Raw genomic sequence first — 15,720 nt, forward strand, 5'->3', positions numbered from 1 at the left:
TACCTCTGCTGTTTCTGCTGGCATCCTGCACACAGCATCAGAATCATTTCCCTTCAGATGTCTATGGATGGCATGGGCCATCACTAATACTAGCTAACATGATCAAATAGGTACGATCAACACATTGATTAAAACTTCATTCTCTCTGATCTGTGGTCCCCACTAGCTTTCTAACCCTTTTTCTTGTTTACTACAGCAAAGTGTAACATCAACATATGACATCATTGGCTCATTTTTTCCATCCACTAAATGGACAGAGCTAATTGCAGGTCTATCAGGCTATGAAAGTCTGTAGATGAAGCATGCAAACACAACTCTTTGTTAAACCCTGTAGATATCAATGTATGCACGCTACTCACAGTACCAGGTTGTTTACCTGCTCAAGAAGCCGCTTGTCTTAAAATGACAATATTAAAAAAATGAATTAATGTTATTCAGTGACTAGAATCAGAGAAGCACCCGTAGACTGGAGGTCATCTGTCAATTATCCATTCAGCAGGTAAGCAATCGTCAGCTCTGCGCTGACCTTTTAGGAAGTGAGCAGTGGGCCCAATTAAACGCATCACAGCAAGTCAACCTAAAGCCGTTCAAAATGACTAATCATGCTCTAAATGGTTGTAAAATACCAAAACCTTTCAATGTGCAAATAGGTCTAATAGCTGCTAAGGGGGTGTTTCTATCAACAGCAAAGTGGTGATTTCTAAAACTTTCTTTAAAGCTGTTTATTGAAATGATGCAAACAAACAAAATCAGAAACATTTCTGAAAATATGAGCAAATACACAGGGACCAGTTCAAGGTTCATACCAATTCAAATTGGTTCTTTATGACCTAGTTAAACCACCCAAACTTTAATACCAAAATCTGTATGGGCAGCTAATCCTCTAAAGACAAGTTTGACAAGTTAGAAAATCATCAAATAATTATTTGAAGAGTCAGATTTATATTTTATTTGAACAGTTGCTGTTTTAAAGATGTTAATATGAGGACATCTCGTGTTGGGCAGATCTTAGAAAGAAAGCAGCTTCATTTATTCATTGCAGCTAAACTACTGTTTGGAGCAAGCCAGCGGACATGTTTGATGGAAAACTTTCACATTTAATGTTATAAAACCTTGGTCAAATCTATTCTTTATGCATCTTCGGCTTCACCCCTATTCCACAGCCAAACTTGCTCTCAAAGTATTTTTAGACATTGAGGGGTAGATTGATCAGTCCCATTCCCAGTAACTGGGACACTGGTTTACCTTCAGATACAGTAGAAGCTAATTCCCCTTCTGAGAAAAATGACACTAAATGTGAATCTGCAGCTCATCAAATACATCTACAAAAGCTCAAATTGTTTGGTTTTTTTTTTTATGATAAAATAACATTTTCAAGCTGTTTGTGAAGTTTATCTGATGGCTTCCTACATGTTCCAGGACTGTCTTTGAGAAAGACCAATCAGAGCGCCCAGAGGCCTCGAACCCAATCTGCACCTTTCCCACCTTCTTGGTGGCAGACATATTCACAAGTCATTTTTTGCAAGTCCAAGTCAAGTCTCAAGTCTTGAGTAGGCCAGTTGCAATATTAATTTAAATTAATCGCACAATTAATTCTAATCACATGATTAATAAAAATAAGTTCAATCATTTGAGTGCTTGCTTGTTGTTCCTTGTGTTTTCATCTCCTTCACTGAGACGGTATAGCTTAAAGGTCGCTATTATATCTATGGAATGATCATTATCTCTAACTGGTAAGTGAAAAGCACATGCCTATATGTCACGTAGCGTTGCGTCAGTGATGTCAGTGCTACATGACTGTTTGACAGCCCCTCTGCCGTTTTTTTTTATTTTTAACCTCTGCTGTGTACGGGTAAGGTGAGCGGCGATCAGTCAAGTTAGTAAAACAAAAAACACTTAAAAAATAAAATATTGTTCACAAGTCGGAAATCGCGAGTCTCGGTCGAGTCTGAAGTCCCTCAAATGCAAGTCTAAGTCGAGTCCGAAGTCATTAAATATGCAACTTAAGTGCGACTCGAGTACGAGTCACAAGCTCGAGTCCCCACCTCTGCTTGGTGGCGTAACAAATGATGCCCCATCATATTACAGTTCTCAGTATTGTAAAAAAGATTACATGAAACTGGAACAATTCAAGTACAATTATTTCAAAAAATGTAATGTATCAGATTTTATGTCTGTGTATAAAAATGTATTCCTGGTTGAATACATACAATGAGAGTGCTGGGTTCAAAGCACATTGGAAAACAGAACCACGCATTTCAACCACCATGGATGTCACAATCTGCTTTTCTGGGCTTTTGAGTCTTTTTAAGTTTTCATTCTGGTTCTCAGTTGTCCTTTAATTTATGTTATACTGTTTTGTTGTCAAGATTTATATTATTTAGATTTTTTTTCTTTTACTCTTGTTATTTCTTTCAGTTATCTAGTTTTTGGTATTTATTTATTCCTTGGTTCAGTTTTAGTTATTCTTTCTGTTATGTTTTCCATGGCTTCATAGTTATATGAAGTTATCTCCAGTCCTTCCGCTTATCCTCTAGTTCTCCCCTCGGTCATTCTATAGTTTGCAATTATTAGTTTTAATAGCTGATTACTCAATGGTCCTGTCTCCCATATACAGGTGCTGGTCATAAAATTAGAATATCATGAAAAAGTAGATTGATTTCAGTAATTCCATTTAAAAAGTGAAACTTGTATATTATATTCATACATTACATACAAACTCATATATTTCAGATGTTTATTTTGTTTAATTTTGATGATTACAAATGACAACAAATGAAAATCTCAAATTCATCATATCAGAAAATTAGAATATTGTGAAAAGGTTCAAAATTGATGGCCCCTGGTGCCACACTCTAATCAGCTAATTAACTCAAACCACCTGCAAAAGCCTTTAAATGGTCTTTCAGTCTAGTTCTATAGGCTACACAATCATGGGGAAGACTGCTGACTTGACAGTTGTCCAAAAGACGACCATCGACACCTTGCACAAGGAGGGCAAGACACAAAAGGTCATCGCTAAAGAGGCTGGCTGTTCACAGAGCTCAGTGTCCAAGCACATTAATAGAGAGGCGAAGGGAAGGAAAAGATGTGGTCGAAAAAAGTGTACAAGCAAGAGAGATAACCGCACCCTGGAGAGGATTGTGAAACAAAACCCCTTCAAAAATGTGGGGGAGATTCACAAAGAGTGGACTGCAGCTGGAGTGAGTGCTTCAAGAACCACCACACACAGACGTATGAAAGACATGGGTTTCTGCTGTCGCATTCCTTGTGTCAAGCCACTCTTGAACCACAGACAGCGTCAGAAGCGTCTTGCCTGGGCTAAAGAGAAACAGGACTGGACTGCTGGTGAGTGGTCCAAAGTCATGTTCTCTGATGAAAGTAAATTTTGCATTTCCTTTGGAAATCAAGGTCCCAGAGTCTGGAGGAAAAGAAGAGAGGCACTTCATCCACGTTGCTTGAAGTCCAGTGTAAAGTTTCCACAGTCAGTGATGGTTTGGGGTGCCATGTCATCTGCTGGTGTTGGTCCATTGTGTTTTCTGAGGTCCAGGGTCAACGCAGCCACATACCAGGAAGTTTTAGAGCACTTCATGCTTCCTGCAGCTGACCAACTTTTTGGAGATGCAGATTTCATTTTCCAACAGGACTTGGCACCTGCACACAGTGCCAAAGCTACCAGTACCTGGTTGAAGGACCATGGTATCCCTGTTCTTAATTGGCCAGCAAACTCTCCTGACCTTAACCCCATAGAAAATCTATGGGGTATTGTGAAGAAGAAGATGCAATACACCAGACCCAACAATTCAGAAGAGCTAAAAGCCACTATTAGAGCAACCTGGGCTATCATAACACCTGAGCAGTGCCACAGACTGATCGACTCCATGCCACGCCGCATTGCTGCAGTAATACAGGCCAAAGGAGGCCCAACTAAATACTGAGTGCTGTACATGCTCATACTTTTCATGTTCATACTTTTCAGTTGGCCAACATTTCTATAAATCCTTTGTTTTTATTGGTCTTCAGTAATATTCTAATTTTCTGATATGATGAATTTGAGATTTTCATTTGTTGTCATTTGTAATCATCAAAATTAAACAAAATAAACATCTGAAATATATGAGTTTGTATGTAATGTATGAATATAATATACAAGTTTCACTTTTTAAATGGAATTACTGAAATCAATCTACTTTTTCATGATATTCTAATTTTATGACCAGCACCTGTATACTCCTCTACAGTTCCTTAATGCTGGATTCTCTTCATTCTTTATGTATGCTTCTCCCCAAGTAGCTCCTAGTTTTGGGTCCTGTGTTTCATCCAAGCAACCATCCATCCATCTAGGGGTCACCCTGGACAGGTCGCCAAACTGTCGCAGGACAAGTTTCCTGAGTTCCATACTTGTATGAATTTATGCTTCAGTTACCATCTACCTCCAGGTTCCATCTCTGCATTTGGGTCTTCTAAAATCCATTAAGCTTGACATTGGGGACTCAATGGGGTTTGGTGTGTGTTGGCTTTTAATGTCTGTCTGAGGAGGGGAGTGTGTTACCATGGCAGCGCTCCAAGGCAGCGGCCAAGAACAGCTTCTCTTGACAATTTCACAGAATATGTTGCTTAAAACTATAGAAACTAGACTTCAAACCAGCATCTATAATCGCCAATTAACACTAGAAATCCCTGTCACGGTCTTGGTTCTGTTATGTTTTCTTTTTTTCTTTGGAGTTTTCAGTTTTACTTTGCTCCATGATTTCTAGTTTTAGTTTAATTCTTATTTTGTTGTGTTCTCTGGTTATTTTTCAGGTTTTTATCTGTTGCCCTCTGCTGCCCTCTTGTGTTCCCTTTTTTCCCTAGCTCCTTTCCAGTCTGCTCTGTTCACACCTGCTCCCAATCTGCTCGTTAGTCCTCTCTTTGTTCAGTCTCCCATAAATGCACTCCTTATGCAGTTCTCCAGTGCTGGTTCCTCGTCTAACTTCCTCCAACTCCGTCTAACTGTTTCTTCCTCATCGTGATGTTTCCCCCAGATGTCTCCATGGTTTCTGGTTTGTTTGACTTTTTTTCATGTTTGACTTTTGGATATTTGGATTCCTGCCTCAGCTGTCTGTTTACCTTCATTAAATCAACAAGAAACTCACTTCTGCCTCCCTGCTTCTGCATTTGGGTCCTCAAACCACAACCTAATCCTGACAATCCCAGAGATACGATAATCTTCGTCAGAATCCCCCCAACTGTACTTCACAACTCATGAATCCCTTTTCAGATGTAAATGTAGCATTAGCGCTGTTGCTGGAGAATTCAATTTAATTCAGTTTATTTCTATAGCGCTAATTCATAACACACGTCATTTTAAGGCACTTTCCAGTTCACCAGATCATCCAGTCAGATTGATTCAAAGTTTTCTATCTAAGGAAAACCAGTTGATTGCATCGGCTCATTGAATCAAATGCAATCCCTCACTCTAAGCATGCTCGTAGTGACCGTGGAGAGGAAAAACTCCCTTTTAACAGGTAGAAACCTCCAGCAGAACCAGGCTCAGTGTGAGCGGCCATCTGCTGAGGCCTTTCAGTTTCGGTTTCAGCTAAAGTCTCTCTCTTTGAGAGTGTTTTACCTGAGAGCGGGGGGGAAAAAAATCATATTTGTAATTAAATATAACTAGGTCTACGTCATCAGTGTCGCCATCACCGGGATGATTTCAGCGGAGCCACCAGCGCAGTGAACGGATGATAACTGATCTGTACAATGCAAATAGCTGCATGAGCTGGAACGCTGTAGAAAGCAAGAATATTTGTACAATAATGACCATTATTCATTTGGTGGGAAATATAACTCAAGCAATCTCTCCTCTCTCTCTCCTTTCACCTCCGCTGCAGACATGCAGACAACATCGTGAAACTGCAGTAAAGTTGGCAATATGTTCACAGATTCTGCTTTTCCGGATTAATAACTCGTCGGCAGATGATTTATTCTACAAAACAGACACCTGTCCGCAACCACAGCAAGGCAGACAGTGAGCTACAACTGTAGTTTCCTTAAAAGGAGTCTCCTATCACGCTTGGAGAATTACATTGGACCCTATGCAGAGCTCGCTGCGCCAAAAATGCTGTTTTGCAAGTTGCAAAATAATCCGCGTCACCAAGTAGAGGTGGATTATTATCACATTTATTGCATTCGAAAATAATACTTTTCTGAGGAATTTCCAAAGCCTAAATGACAAATGGCATATCTATTTTATTATTATTAGAATAAGTATAAAATGAGCAATGACTACAATATAGATCATGGTACTGCCTTCAAACTTGTAGGATACACAGATTGTCAGGACTCCTGTTTTGTATCTGTTTTTCTGTGTTTGTCTCCCTTCATCCACTAGGAGGCGCCTGGTTCTGGTTCGCCTCCTCACACACCTGCGGATGGTTTCCTCATTAAACACAGTGTTCTTAAGCTGCTGACTGCCACTACCTCGACGCCAGAGTGTTTGCCAGTTTAGGGTACTCTAGCCAAGCTGAGTTTTTTGCTGAATCAAGCTGAGTCTTTTGTCAACCTGAGTTTAACTTTGTTTTGTGTTTGCCTCTTGGCAGGAAGCTGTCCTGCTAACTGGATCTCTCGGACCTTCAAAACCTGGAAAGATAAACTGAGCTTCAAACTTAGCTGGGATTCAAACAGGAGGTTTGGATCCACTTTCCCCAAGAGATGGTTTGAGCTTTCACTGAGAAAGGGATTACTCTCCACAACGACCCGTTCAAGTCTCGCAGGAAATCTAAGTGGCAGTTAGTATCGCCGTTCTCCAACAATCAACCGCATTCTGGGTAAAACCTGTTCCGCCCTCCACCGGATCATACAGACACTGGAACCACAGCACACAGACAGGAGTCAAGGACTCAACAACTTCACTGGAAACGTGAGTCGGAAACCAAAACCTCTTCAAGTTTCACAAGTCAAATTCCCCACTGAGCCTGAACTAAACGCTTTGTCTTCCATTCAACTTTGCAGATCCGGTTGAGCAGTGTTCTGAGCAACGCTTCTCCCCGTTTACTTCTTCAATAAAACCCGTTAAACCTTTTTCCTGGTCTCTCTGTTCGATTTTCTGCATTTTTGGGTCAGAACTTTGAAACATCATGACACAGATAACCTCATCTGGATCAGACTACAACTCTTACTTTGGGAAGATTGGCCAAAATGTATTTTTGGTGACTTTTTTCTTTGTTATTACCAGCATATAATAGCAAATAATTACACTATAGATGATTGTAGTGCCACCAAACTTGTGGCAAACATAAATAGCATCATGTAGTTAATACTAAAACTCTTACTTTCAGAATATGTGCTAAACTATTTTTTCAGAGTTTTTAATTGTTTTTATAAGCAAGCCAGGTGTGCAATCTCTGCAACAGGAACCACAGCACTGAGCGTTGTGTGCACTGCACAAAGTATACCTGTCACTAATGCAGGAAGGACTCACCTTGGGTTTGTATAAACTGCTAAGTGGGACAATTGTAGCTTCATATGTAGTGCTTTTCCTTGGGTGAAAAAAATGTTACTGCTATACTGAAATCATACTGTTTGACAAAATGGATAATCTCCGACTGTAACTCTCATCAAGGAAGGAGATTATTAACTGCTGCGCCATCATTCTGACGAAGTCGTGGCTGCATCCAGCAATACCGGACAATGCTATTAGCCTGGAGGGGCTAATGCTATACCACGCCGATAGGAACAAAGAGTGGTGGACTCCGTGTTTACATCAACAACAGCTGGTGTAAAAATGCTAGATCAGTCGCCAGCTTCTGCTCTCCTGACATCGAGTTTCTGATTGTTAACTGCAGACCGTTCTATCTGCCCAGAGAGTTCAGTGTGGTTAGCATCACTGATGTTTATGTGCCCCCCAGCGCTAACACTAAAGAGGCCATGAAGACTCTATACCAGGATATCTCCGAGCTCCAATCTGCACACAGAGGGTGTTTTCATCATTGCCGTGGATTGTGACGGAGGAGCCGTCATCAGCTGGGACTTAGTTCCAGGCAAAGAAAGGATAGGCTATTGGTTTAATTCCTATTTTGTTGTAGTTTCTAGATTTATGTTAGTTCTCAGGTTTTTCTGTTGTCCTCTGTTGCCCTCTTCTGTGTGTGTTCCTTTCCCCTTCGCTCCCTCATTGTCTTCTCTCACACCTGCTCCTTATCAGCTCGTTAGCCCTGCCTTTGTCTCAGTCAGCTATATATACTCTTTTTTCATTTCATTTCATTTATTGTTTATTTGAAAGGGGACAGTGTACATTAATAAACATTAAAACAATGTAAATATACCCGAGTTAGCTAAGGAGTGCTAATTTTCATCGGTAGTCCCCCAGCCAGATATTAAAAAGGCAACCTTAAAAATAAACACAAGTATAAAATCACAAGATTAAATTACAATACCAATTACATAAAAACATTATGGTCAAGAAGTAAAATGTATGTAAAATTATTAAAAATATATTGTAAAATTATTTAAATACACACTAAAAACCTTAGTGTCCACAAATTTGGCTCTCTACAAGCCATTTTTTTGCATTCTTTTTGAATGAAGGGAATGACAAAGAGTCTCTGATAGTTTCTGGCACTGTGTTCCATTGTTGAGATGCTCTTACTGAGAAAACAGCCTGACCAAAGGCTGTTTTTCTCTGGGGGAGGATGCATTCTTCCCTCACTACCGCTCTGGTTACCCTGACCTCACTGGATCTGAACTGTACAAAGTCACATAGTGGAGGTGGTGCTAAACCATGTCTGATTTTATAAATTAAACAGATGTTTTTGAATTTGATAAGATTGTTCCAGGTAAGTAACTGATATTTCCTCAGAATACTACAATGGTGGTAGTGGTAAGGTTTTTTATCCAGTATTTTTAATGCTTGTTTATATAATGTTTCTAATGGTTTTATTGTAGTAGAGTGAGTATTGGACCAACTTATTATACAATATGTTATATGGGATAAAATCATGGAGAAAAAATATGATTTAGCAGCTTCAGTTGAAAGAAAATCTCTAATGAATCTGAAGTTTGCTAAACTTAATCCTATTACGAACCTTTTGGATATGAGTTTTGAAATTGAGATGCGAATCTATATGTAAACCTAAATATTTATATTCAGTGACGACCTGTAATCTTTCTCCAGATATTAAAATTTCAGGTTCTATATTTATGAGGTTGTTTTTTGAAAAAAAACATGGTAACTGTTTTAGATATGTTCAGTTGCAGACAGGATTGCTCAAGCCAGGTTGACATCAGTGACATGGCCTCAGTTAGTTTTGCGGCAACTTCCTCTGTGGATTTTCCATAAGCCAAGATAGCTGTGTCGTCTGCATACATCAAAGTGTCACAGTTCTTGCACACAGATGGTAAATCATTAATATATAGACTGAAAAGAATTGGTCCTACAATTGATCCCTGTGGAACACCAGTTGATAATAGTAAGGGGGTGGAATTGTATTGGTCAATTCTTACACTTTGAGAACGAGATGAAAGGTATGAACTAATGAGGCTAATGAATTTGGGGGAAAAATTAAATGTACTGAGTTTGTACAGTAAAATGGAATGATTAACTGTATCAAAAGCTTTACGAAGGTCTAAAAAAATTGCTCCCACTATCCTTCCTTTGTCCATATTGGATTAAACCTTTTCCAGAAAATAACTTGTTGCCGTCTCTGTAGAATGATTAACCCTAAATCCAAACTGCATTGAGTGTAAAGGAAAGGAACTGCAATTAAGATGATTAATGATTTGTTTAGCAACCAGTTTTTCAAAAACTTTAGATAATGTTGGCAAAATGCTAATAGGTCGATAATTAGATGTCAGAAGAGAGTTGCCACCTTTAAATATGGGAATGACGCTAGCAAATTTCCATGGCTCAGGAAATTTCCCTTGGTCTAGTGACATATTAATGATGTGTGTTAGTGGACCAATAATTGACTGACCTATTCGTTTTAACATGTGTGTGTCTATCCCATACACGTCTTTTGCTCTTGAATACTTAAGCTGTTTAATTGCCTTTTCCACATCGGATATGGATACAGATGTTGGATTTAGTGGGGGCTCAATTAACAATTCTGAACTAATGGCAGGTATGTTGTTATATTTCACAGGAAAACTTTTGACTATGGTCTCAACAGAATCAACAAAATATTAATTTAGTGTCTGTGCCACATCAGACTGATCCTGCAAAAGCATGCCATTGTTCTTCAACTGTATTAAATTGTTACTGGGAACAGTTTTACCTGTTAATTTATTAATCTGTTCCTAAATAGCTTTTGGGTTTTCCATGACAGTTTTTAATAATTGTGATAAAAAAGTCTGCCTTTGCTTTTCGTAGTTGTCTTGTCACTTTATTCCGTAATGAAACAAATTTTTGTCTCTCACAAGATAGTTTGGACTTATTGGCTTTTTTAAGGGCATTATCTCTGTCTTTCATTAATTGTTTGATGTCGTCACTGAGCCAGGGAAGAGAACACTTTCTGCTTTTGTGTTTAATTGTCACTGCAAATTCATTAATTTTTGTCTGTAAGCATTCAGTGAATTTCTGACTAATTATTTCTAGTTTATTATCCAATAGTAAAATGTCCCAGTTCATATTTCTTATTGCAGTGTGAAATTGTTCCTGTTTATTCCTTGGAATGCCAATGAACTCCTTCTTTCCGGAATAGGCTGAGAATCGCTGTCTGGTTAACTTTCTTGTTGTCAGCACCATGTTATGATCTGAGAGACCAGTCAACATATTGTATGATTTTGTGATCCGTTCAGGATGATTGGTAAAGATTAAGTCAATTTTAGTGCTACAAGTGTTTGTAATCCGTGTCGGTCCATTAACCATCTGGACAAAATTAAATCCATCCATAATTTGCTGAAGTTTTTTCCTTGTACTGTAACTGTCCCAATGTAGATTGAAATCACCCATCACTATAACCTCCTTTTTGAAATCACACTGCTTTAAAATTTCTTTGAATTTATCATAAAAGTCTATCTTTGCAGATGGTGGTCGATATAGGACTATTAATGTGAGAGACATCTGAGGTGCAAGAGATAAATTTACTCCAACACATTCTAAATCAGTTGGAGTTTTCCACTGGATTTCACTGCACTGTATGTTATCTCTCACATAAATCATTACCCCTCCCCCTTTGCCGTCAGCTCTATCTCTCCTGTATGAGACATACCCCGGAACTAAATGCGCAGCAGTAGGGGAATTATTATGCAGCCAAGTTTCAGATAGGCAGAAATAATCCAGATTTGATTCCGTCATCATGTGGATAATTTGTTCGCTTTTTGATTTTAAGCTTCGGATATTTAAATGCCCGCCAAAGAGACCTTTTGGTTTGACTTTATGATCCCAGATTATGCGTGCATTATTTACAGTGTGAACGACCTTCCACTTCCGGTTCATGCGTATCGCTTTATTTACTGTGTAGCGTTTATGGATGTTGGCGGTGCTCACTGCGCCGGTTCCACAAGGATTCTCTCCGTTGGGTCCCTCCGCCATGCCGTTCACATCCGCGGGAGACGCACCCGTCGCTGCAGGACGTCCACCCAGCGAACCACGGCGAAATCCCGGACCGTCTGGACTCGAGCGCCGCACAGAAGCACCACCAAGCTCAGGGTTGACAACGGCAGCGGCTGATGCACTCTCCACGTACGTGAACCGCTGCCTCCCCGGGGAATCACGCCGCAGATCCAAACAACCATCCGCACAGGAACCAATCCTATCGGTCCATCTCAGGTCGATGCAGGGGTTCACCTGAGCCATCGCCGGGTCCCTGCAGACACCACCTGGGAGCACCGCCGCTGGGGATGCACTGGAGCCACAGGTAGCGTTAGTCGCATCAGGAAGGTTTGCTCTGTCTGTTGTTTGACCAGTTGGACCTGGACACTGGTGGATGTCACCCGACAAAAGTAGGCAAAGGCATATTATCATCGCATTGTTTGTTGATTTCTTACAAGGCGTTTCTTTGCGTTTTTTCCTTTGGTGGTAGCGATTTGAAACGGCAAGTGTAACAGCCAAGGTGTACTCTCCATACCCAAAAACGCCATTGATCTTGCTTGTTTGCTTGCGCCAATGCGCCTCTTTGTCAACCCAGTTGTTTAAAATGTTATTAAAAATTGTGTCCTTAGTATAGCAGTTTTTTATCGGCAGTGTGGACTTTACAAAAAATGTGTAAAGTAGCAGAGCGACCAGCACACCTGTACTTCCTACCGCCATTGTTTCCCTCTGGTCACCATCTCTCTCTGCTGCACTCCTTGTTGGTTCCTTGTTGTTGCTGGTCCTGTCGTCGCTGTTGTCTTCTAACCTCGTCTCTACCAGGCTCCTCGTGCATGTTTTACTAAACTTTTACAAGCATCAAAACTGAAGCAGCATGCGCGTTTTTGCTGCTCTTTCTGCTTTAGGTGTGAATAGAGTGCCCAATATCCCCCATACCCATACTGATGTTGCTCCTGTCTCCAAGGACAGGGACTCTTACCTTATCCAAGTTGTTGTAAAAGTCAACACTCCCAGCACACAGATATCTTCCAAGCAGAGTTGCATGGGTAGTAAAGACTGTTGCCATAGGAATGTTGCGGGAGCGAGACAGAATAAGCCCAGGCCCTGCCTGCCATTCATGGAAGTGACCAATGACATTGGGCTTGTCTCCAAGTGTGTCTGTGAGCTAACAAGCATAAACCAAACAGATGTTAGATGATCACGGGTTGTTAAATCATACATTGACACGTCTGAAAAACAGGTGGAGACCTTTTTCCACTGAAGTGAGATCAAAAATCAACAAACCTCTTTGAAGAACCAGGCAATTAATGAGCCCAGAAGGAGTGAGTCGTTGGCCTCCCGGTCATGATATGGCAAACCAATATGGCAGGTCTCCCATAAGTCCCCCTTCCATCGGTCCAAGTTCCACGCTGCAGAGCAGATGTCGAACAGGATGACATACGGGCTGCCCTCAATCAGCCAGCGGCCAAAATGAACCTGAAGCAGCGGACAGAAAAGCCCAGGAAGAAATATGACAAGATGTCATTGTGTTTAAAACCTTGTTTTTTCAGAATTTACCTACAGGCACTAATGTTCACCAGTTTTAAAATCTTATTAAGCAGTAAAACTGAAGAAGGTTTATGCTACTTTTACACAGCAGGTATTGATGTCATAAGCTAATTTATTTCTTAACTGTGGTGATTCGGCTTCTGCCTTAATTTAAACGCTATCAGATTTCAGTCTTACCAAAAAGTTCAGGTTTGCATCATCTTTGCCCTTAGAGGCCCCAGCAGAAGACAAAAATGTCTTCTAACTCCAACAACTTCAACTTCTAAATTACTGTTTAACAGAGTCACTTTCACCATACGAATAATAAAACCTGTGTGCTGTCTTAGCTAACATTTAAACGTAAACAAATTCACTTTTGATCATTGTAATTGGCAATATTTGGTAGTAAAAAATATTTATTGTCAATAAAACACAAAGGAAAAATCATCCTGATGAATTTCATATACTGAAGCAGTAAAAAACTGAGAATGAAGGGTTTAAGATTCATGGTTATATTTGCTGAATATAGGGTTCTCAATGTGGCACAAGAGTTCGGATTAAATACTACATTTATTTGTCATATGGTAACAAATAAATGGTGAAACTGTCCAGATGAAGTAGCATTTAACATGAGTATAACATGTTTAAATGAAGTTGTCACAGCAGTAGGACAACTAAATATGCATTAAGATTTAAAGAAAAAACATGGATACAGTTCAAACAGGCCAGACTCTCCTGCTTATGATTATCATCTCTATACAAAATTATAACCGAAGACAGATCGATTTTCAGTTATAATCTGTGGAGCAGTCAGTAGTTATTTATGATTGTATTGTACTGGTTGAAAAAAAAAAAAACATGTTTGGTTACTTTAGTAAAGAATGACCCCACATGGTGAGCACAATATGTAGGGATGGTCTGGTAATGATGATTTAGTATTGTTGTTTTATATATATATATATATATGTATATATATATATACATATATATACGTCTATATATATATATATATATACGTACAAGACAATTGAAGAATATTTTCAAGAAACAGAAGTTTATAGAAAATTATCTTCTTTCTATTTATATTGACAATTATGAAATAAAAAATAATTTTATTATATATATATATATATATATATATATATATATATATATATATATATATATATATATATATATATATATATATATATATATATATACATATATATATATACTTATAGCCATAACTACTCCAAATAGTAATACATTTCAGTTAAATTGCCTTTGAAGATGCCCAACCCAAGGACACTGTACTGCGTGAAGACACACCCACCTGGCAGCCATTGTTGGTCAGAGCATCCATCGCCTTCTGGATGGCAGCGTTGGGTGGAACACAGCCTTCCACTTGTGTCTTGAAGTTGTGTTCAAAGTATGGTCCCATCATGAAGTAGTTCTCCCCCCATTCGTCTACCGTGACTTTAGCCTTAGACTGGATAACAGTGTAAATTCCTCCAACTGTAAATAAACCAATTACAAAAACAAAACAATTAAAACAAGTTATGTTGCTGCAGACTGTTTCCTGTCGATGTAACAGCACCAGCCAGGGATGATACACCCAATTCATTCAACTCACAGAAACAGAAAACTCCAACTTCTACAGCTACAGAGTGATTGCTGGAGAGTCAATCAGTCGATGCAATCAGTTGGTTTTCCTTAAGCCCCTGTCACACCTTGCTGATTTATCTAGCATCTGCCTGATGTCCCAGAATCTTCCAAAACGCTGGCATACACTGAACTTTCTATGCATTTTTCTATTCTGGCTGTAAACATAAAGTATTATTAACGAGTCCAGAACTTCTGTCCAACGACAGCCTAACTTCTGCATAACACACGGCAGCGTAATGCCCATGAAAAGATGCACAGTGTCCTGAGGGGGGCAGCGTTGCACCCGGAGGCGCCTGGCCTCCTGAAAAAGATTTCTTTGATCGCGGTATTAACCTAGCTGCTGTTTACCACCCGCCAAAAAATATAAAAATAAATAACAATAATAAATAAAAGACGTAAAGAAGGTTTTTAGTGGCAGCAGATCAAGCGTCATGTCTGCTAGGAAGGTTGTTGGTGGTGGGCGTGAACGCAGGGAGGATCCATCAACATCACCTTCTGGCTCACCCTATGATGGGGATGAAGTCTGGAGGAGAACTGATGGTTTCCTCCTGTGAACCCCCTTTATACCAAAACGCTGCCAATACCCTATTATACAGTAGCTGGAAGTTAGAAACACGTTCAGCGCTCGTCTGGAACCACCTAGATACCTTGATATGCGTTGGAGAGAAGTTCTTGATAAGTTACGCAGAAGTTATGCACAAGTTACTCAGAGGTTTAGGATAAGCTAGACGCCACGACTGATGAGTAACTGACACTGAACGTATGTCAACCATCAGATAACTGACCTGGAACTGATGGCCCACGGATGGCAGATGCTGGCATATGGCGGCAAATTTGCAGCGCTCAAAATTTCCCGCCATATTCCAGCATACTTCGTACATCGACATACGCTGGCTAAATCATCAAAGTGTGAGCGGCATTAGATCGAATACTTTCATTCAGTTTGAATGGAGGATCTGGTTGAGTTGTTCCTATAAAGAGCCTTCAGATGACATGTGTTGTGAATTGGCGCTATAGAAATAAGCAGAATAGAAATTAATTAC

The 15,720-nt window shown here is 39.7% G+C and overlaps 1 protein-coding gene across 1 annotated transcript in view; it reads right to left on the reverse strand.

Annotated features, from left to right (window-relative positions):
- gys2 (glycogen synthase 2) overlaps positions 1-15,720 on the reverse strand; it is a 58,276-nt gene that overhangs the window by 31,905 nt on the left and 10,651 nt on the right. Inside the window, exons 2-4 of the mRNA XM_038292118.1 lie at positions 14,346-14,527; positions 12,788-12,979; positions 12,483-12,668 (exon numbers count right to left, since the gene is read on the reverse strand). Of these exons, the coding sequence (XP_038148046.1) occupies positions 12,483-12,668; positions 12,788-12,979; positions 14,346-14,527 (560 nt within the window). The remainder of the gene's footprint in view (positions 1-12,482; positions 12,669-12,787; positions 12,980-14,345; positions 14,528-15,720) is intronic.

The sequence above is a fragment of the Cyprinodon tularosa genome, unplaced genomic scaffold (assembly GCF_016077235.1).
Source record: "Cyprinodon tularosa strain WSP-4 unplaced genomic scaffold, ASM1607723v1 ctg309, whole genome shotgun sequence".
In the NCBI taxonomy this organism is placed as follows: domain Eukaryota; kingdom Metazoa; phylum Chordata; class Actinopteri; order Cyprinodontiformes; family Cyprinodontidae; genus Cyprinodon; species Cyprinodon tularosa.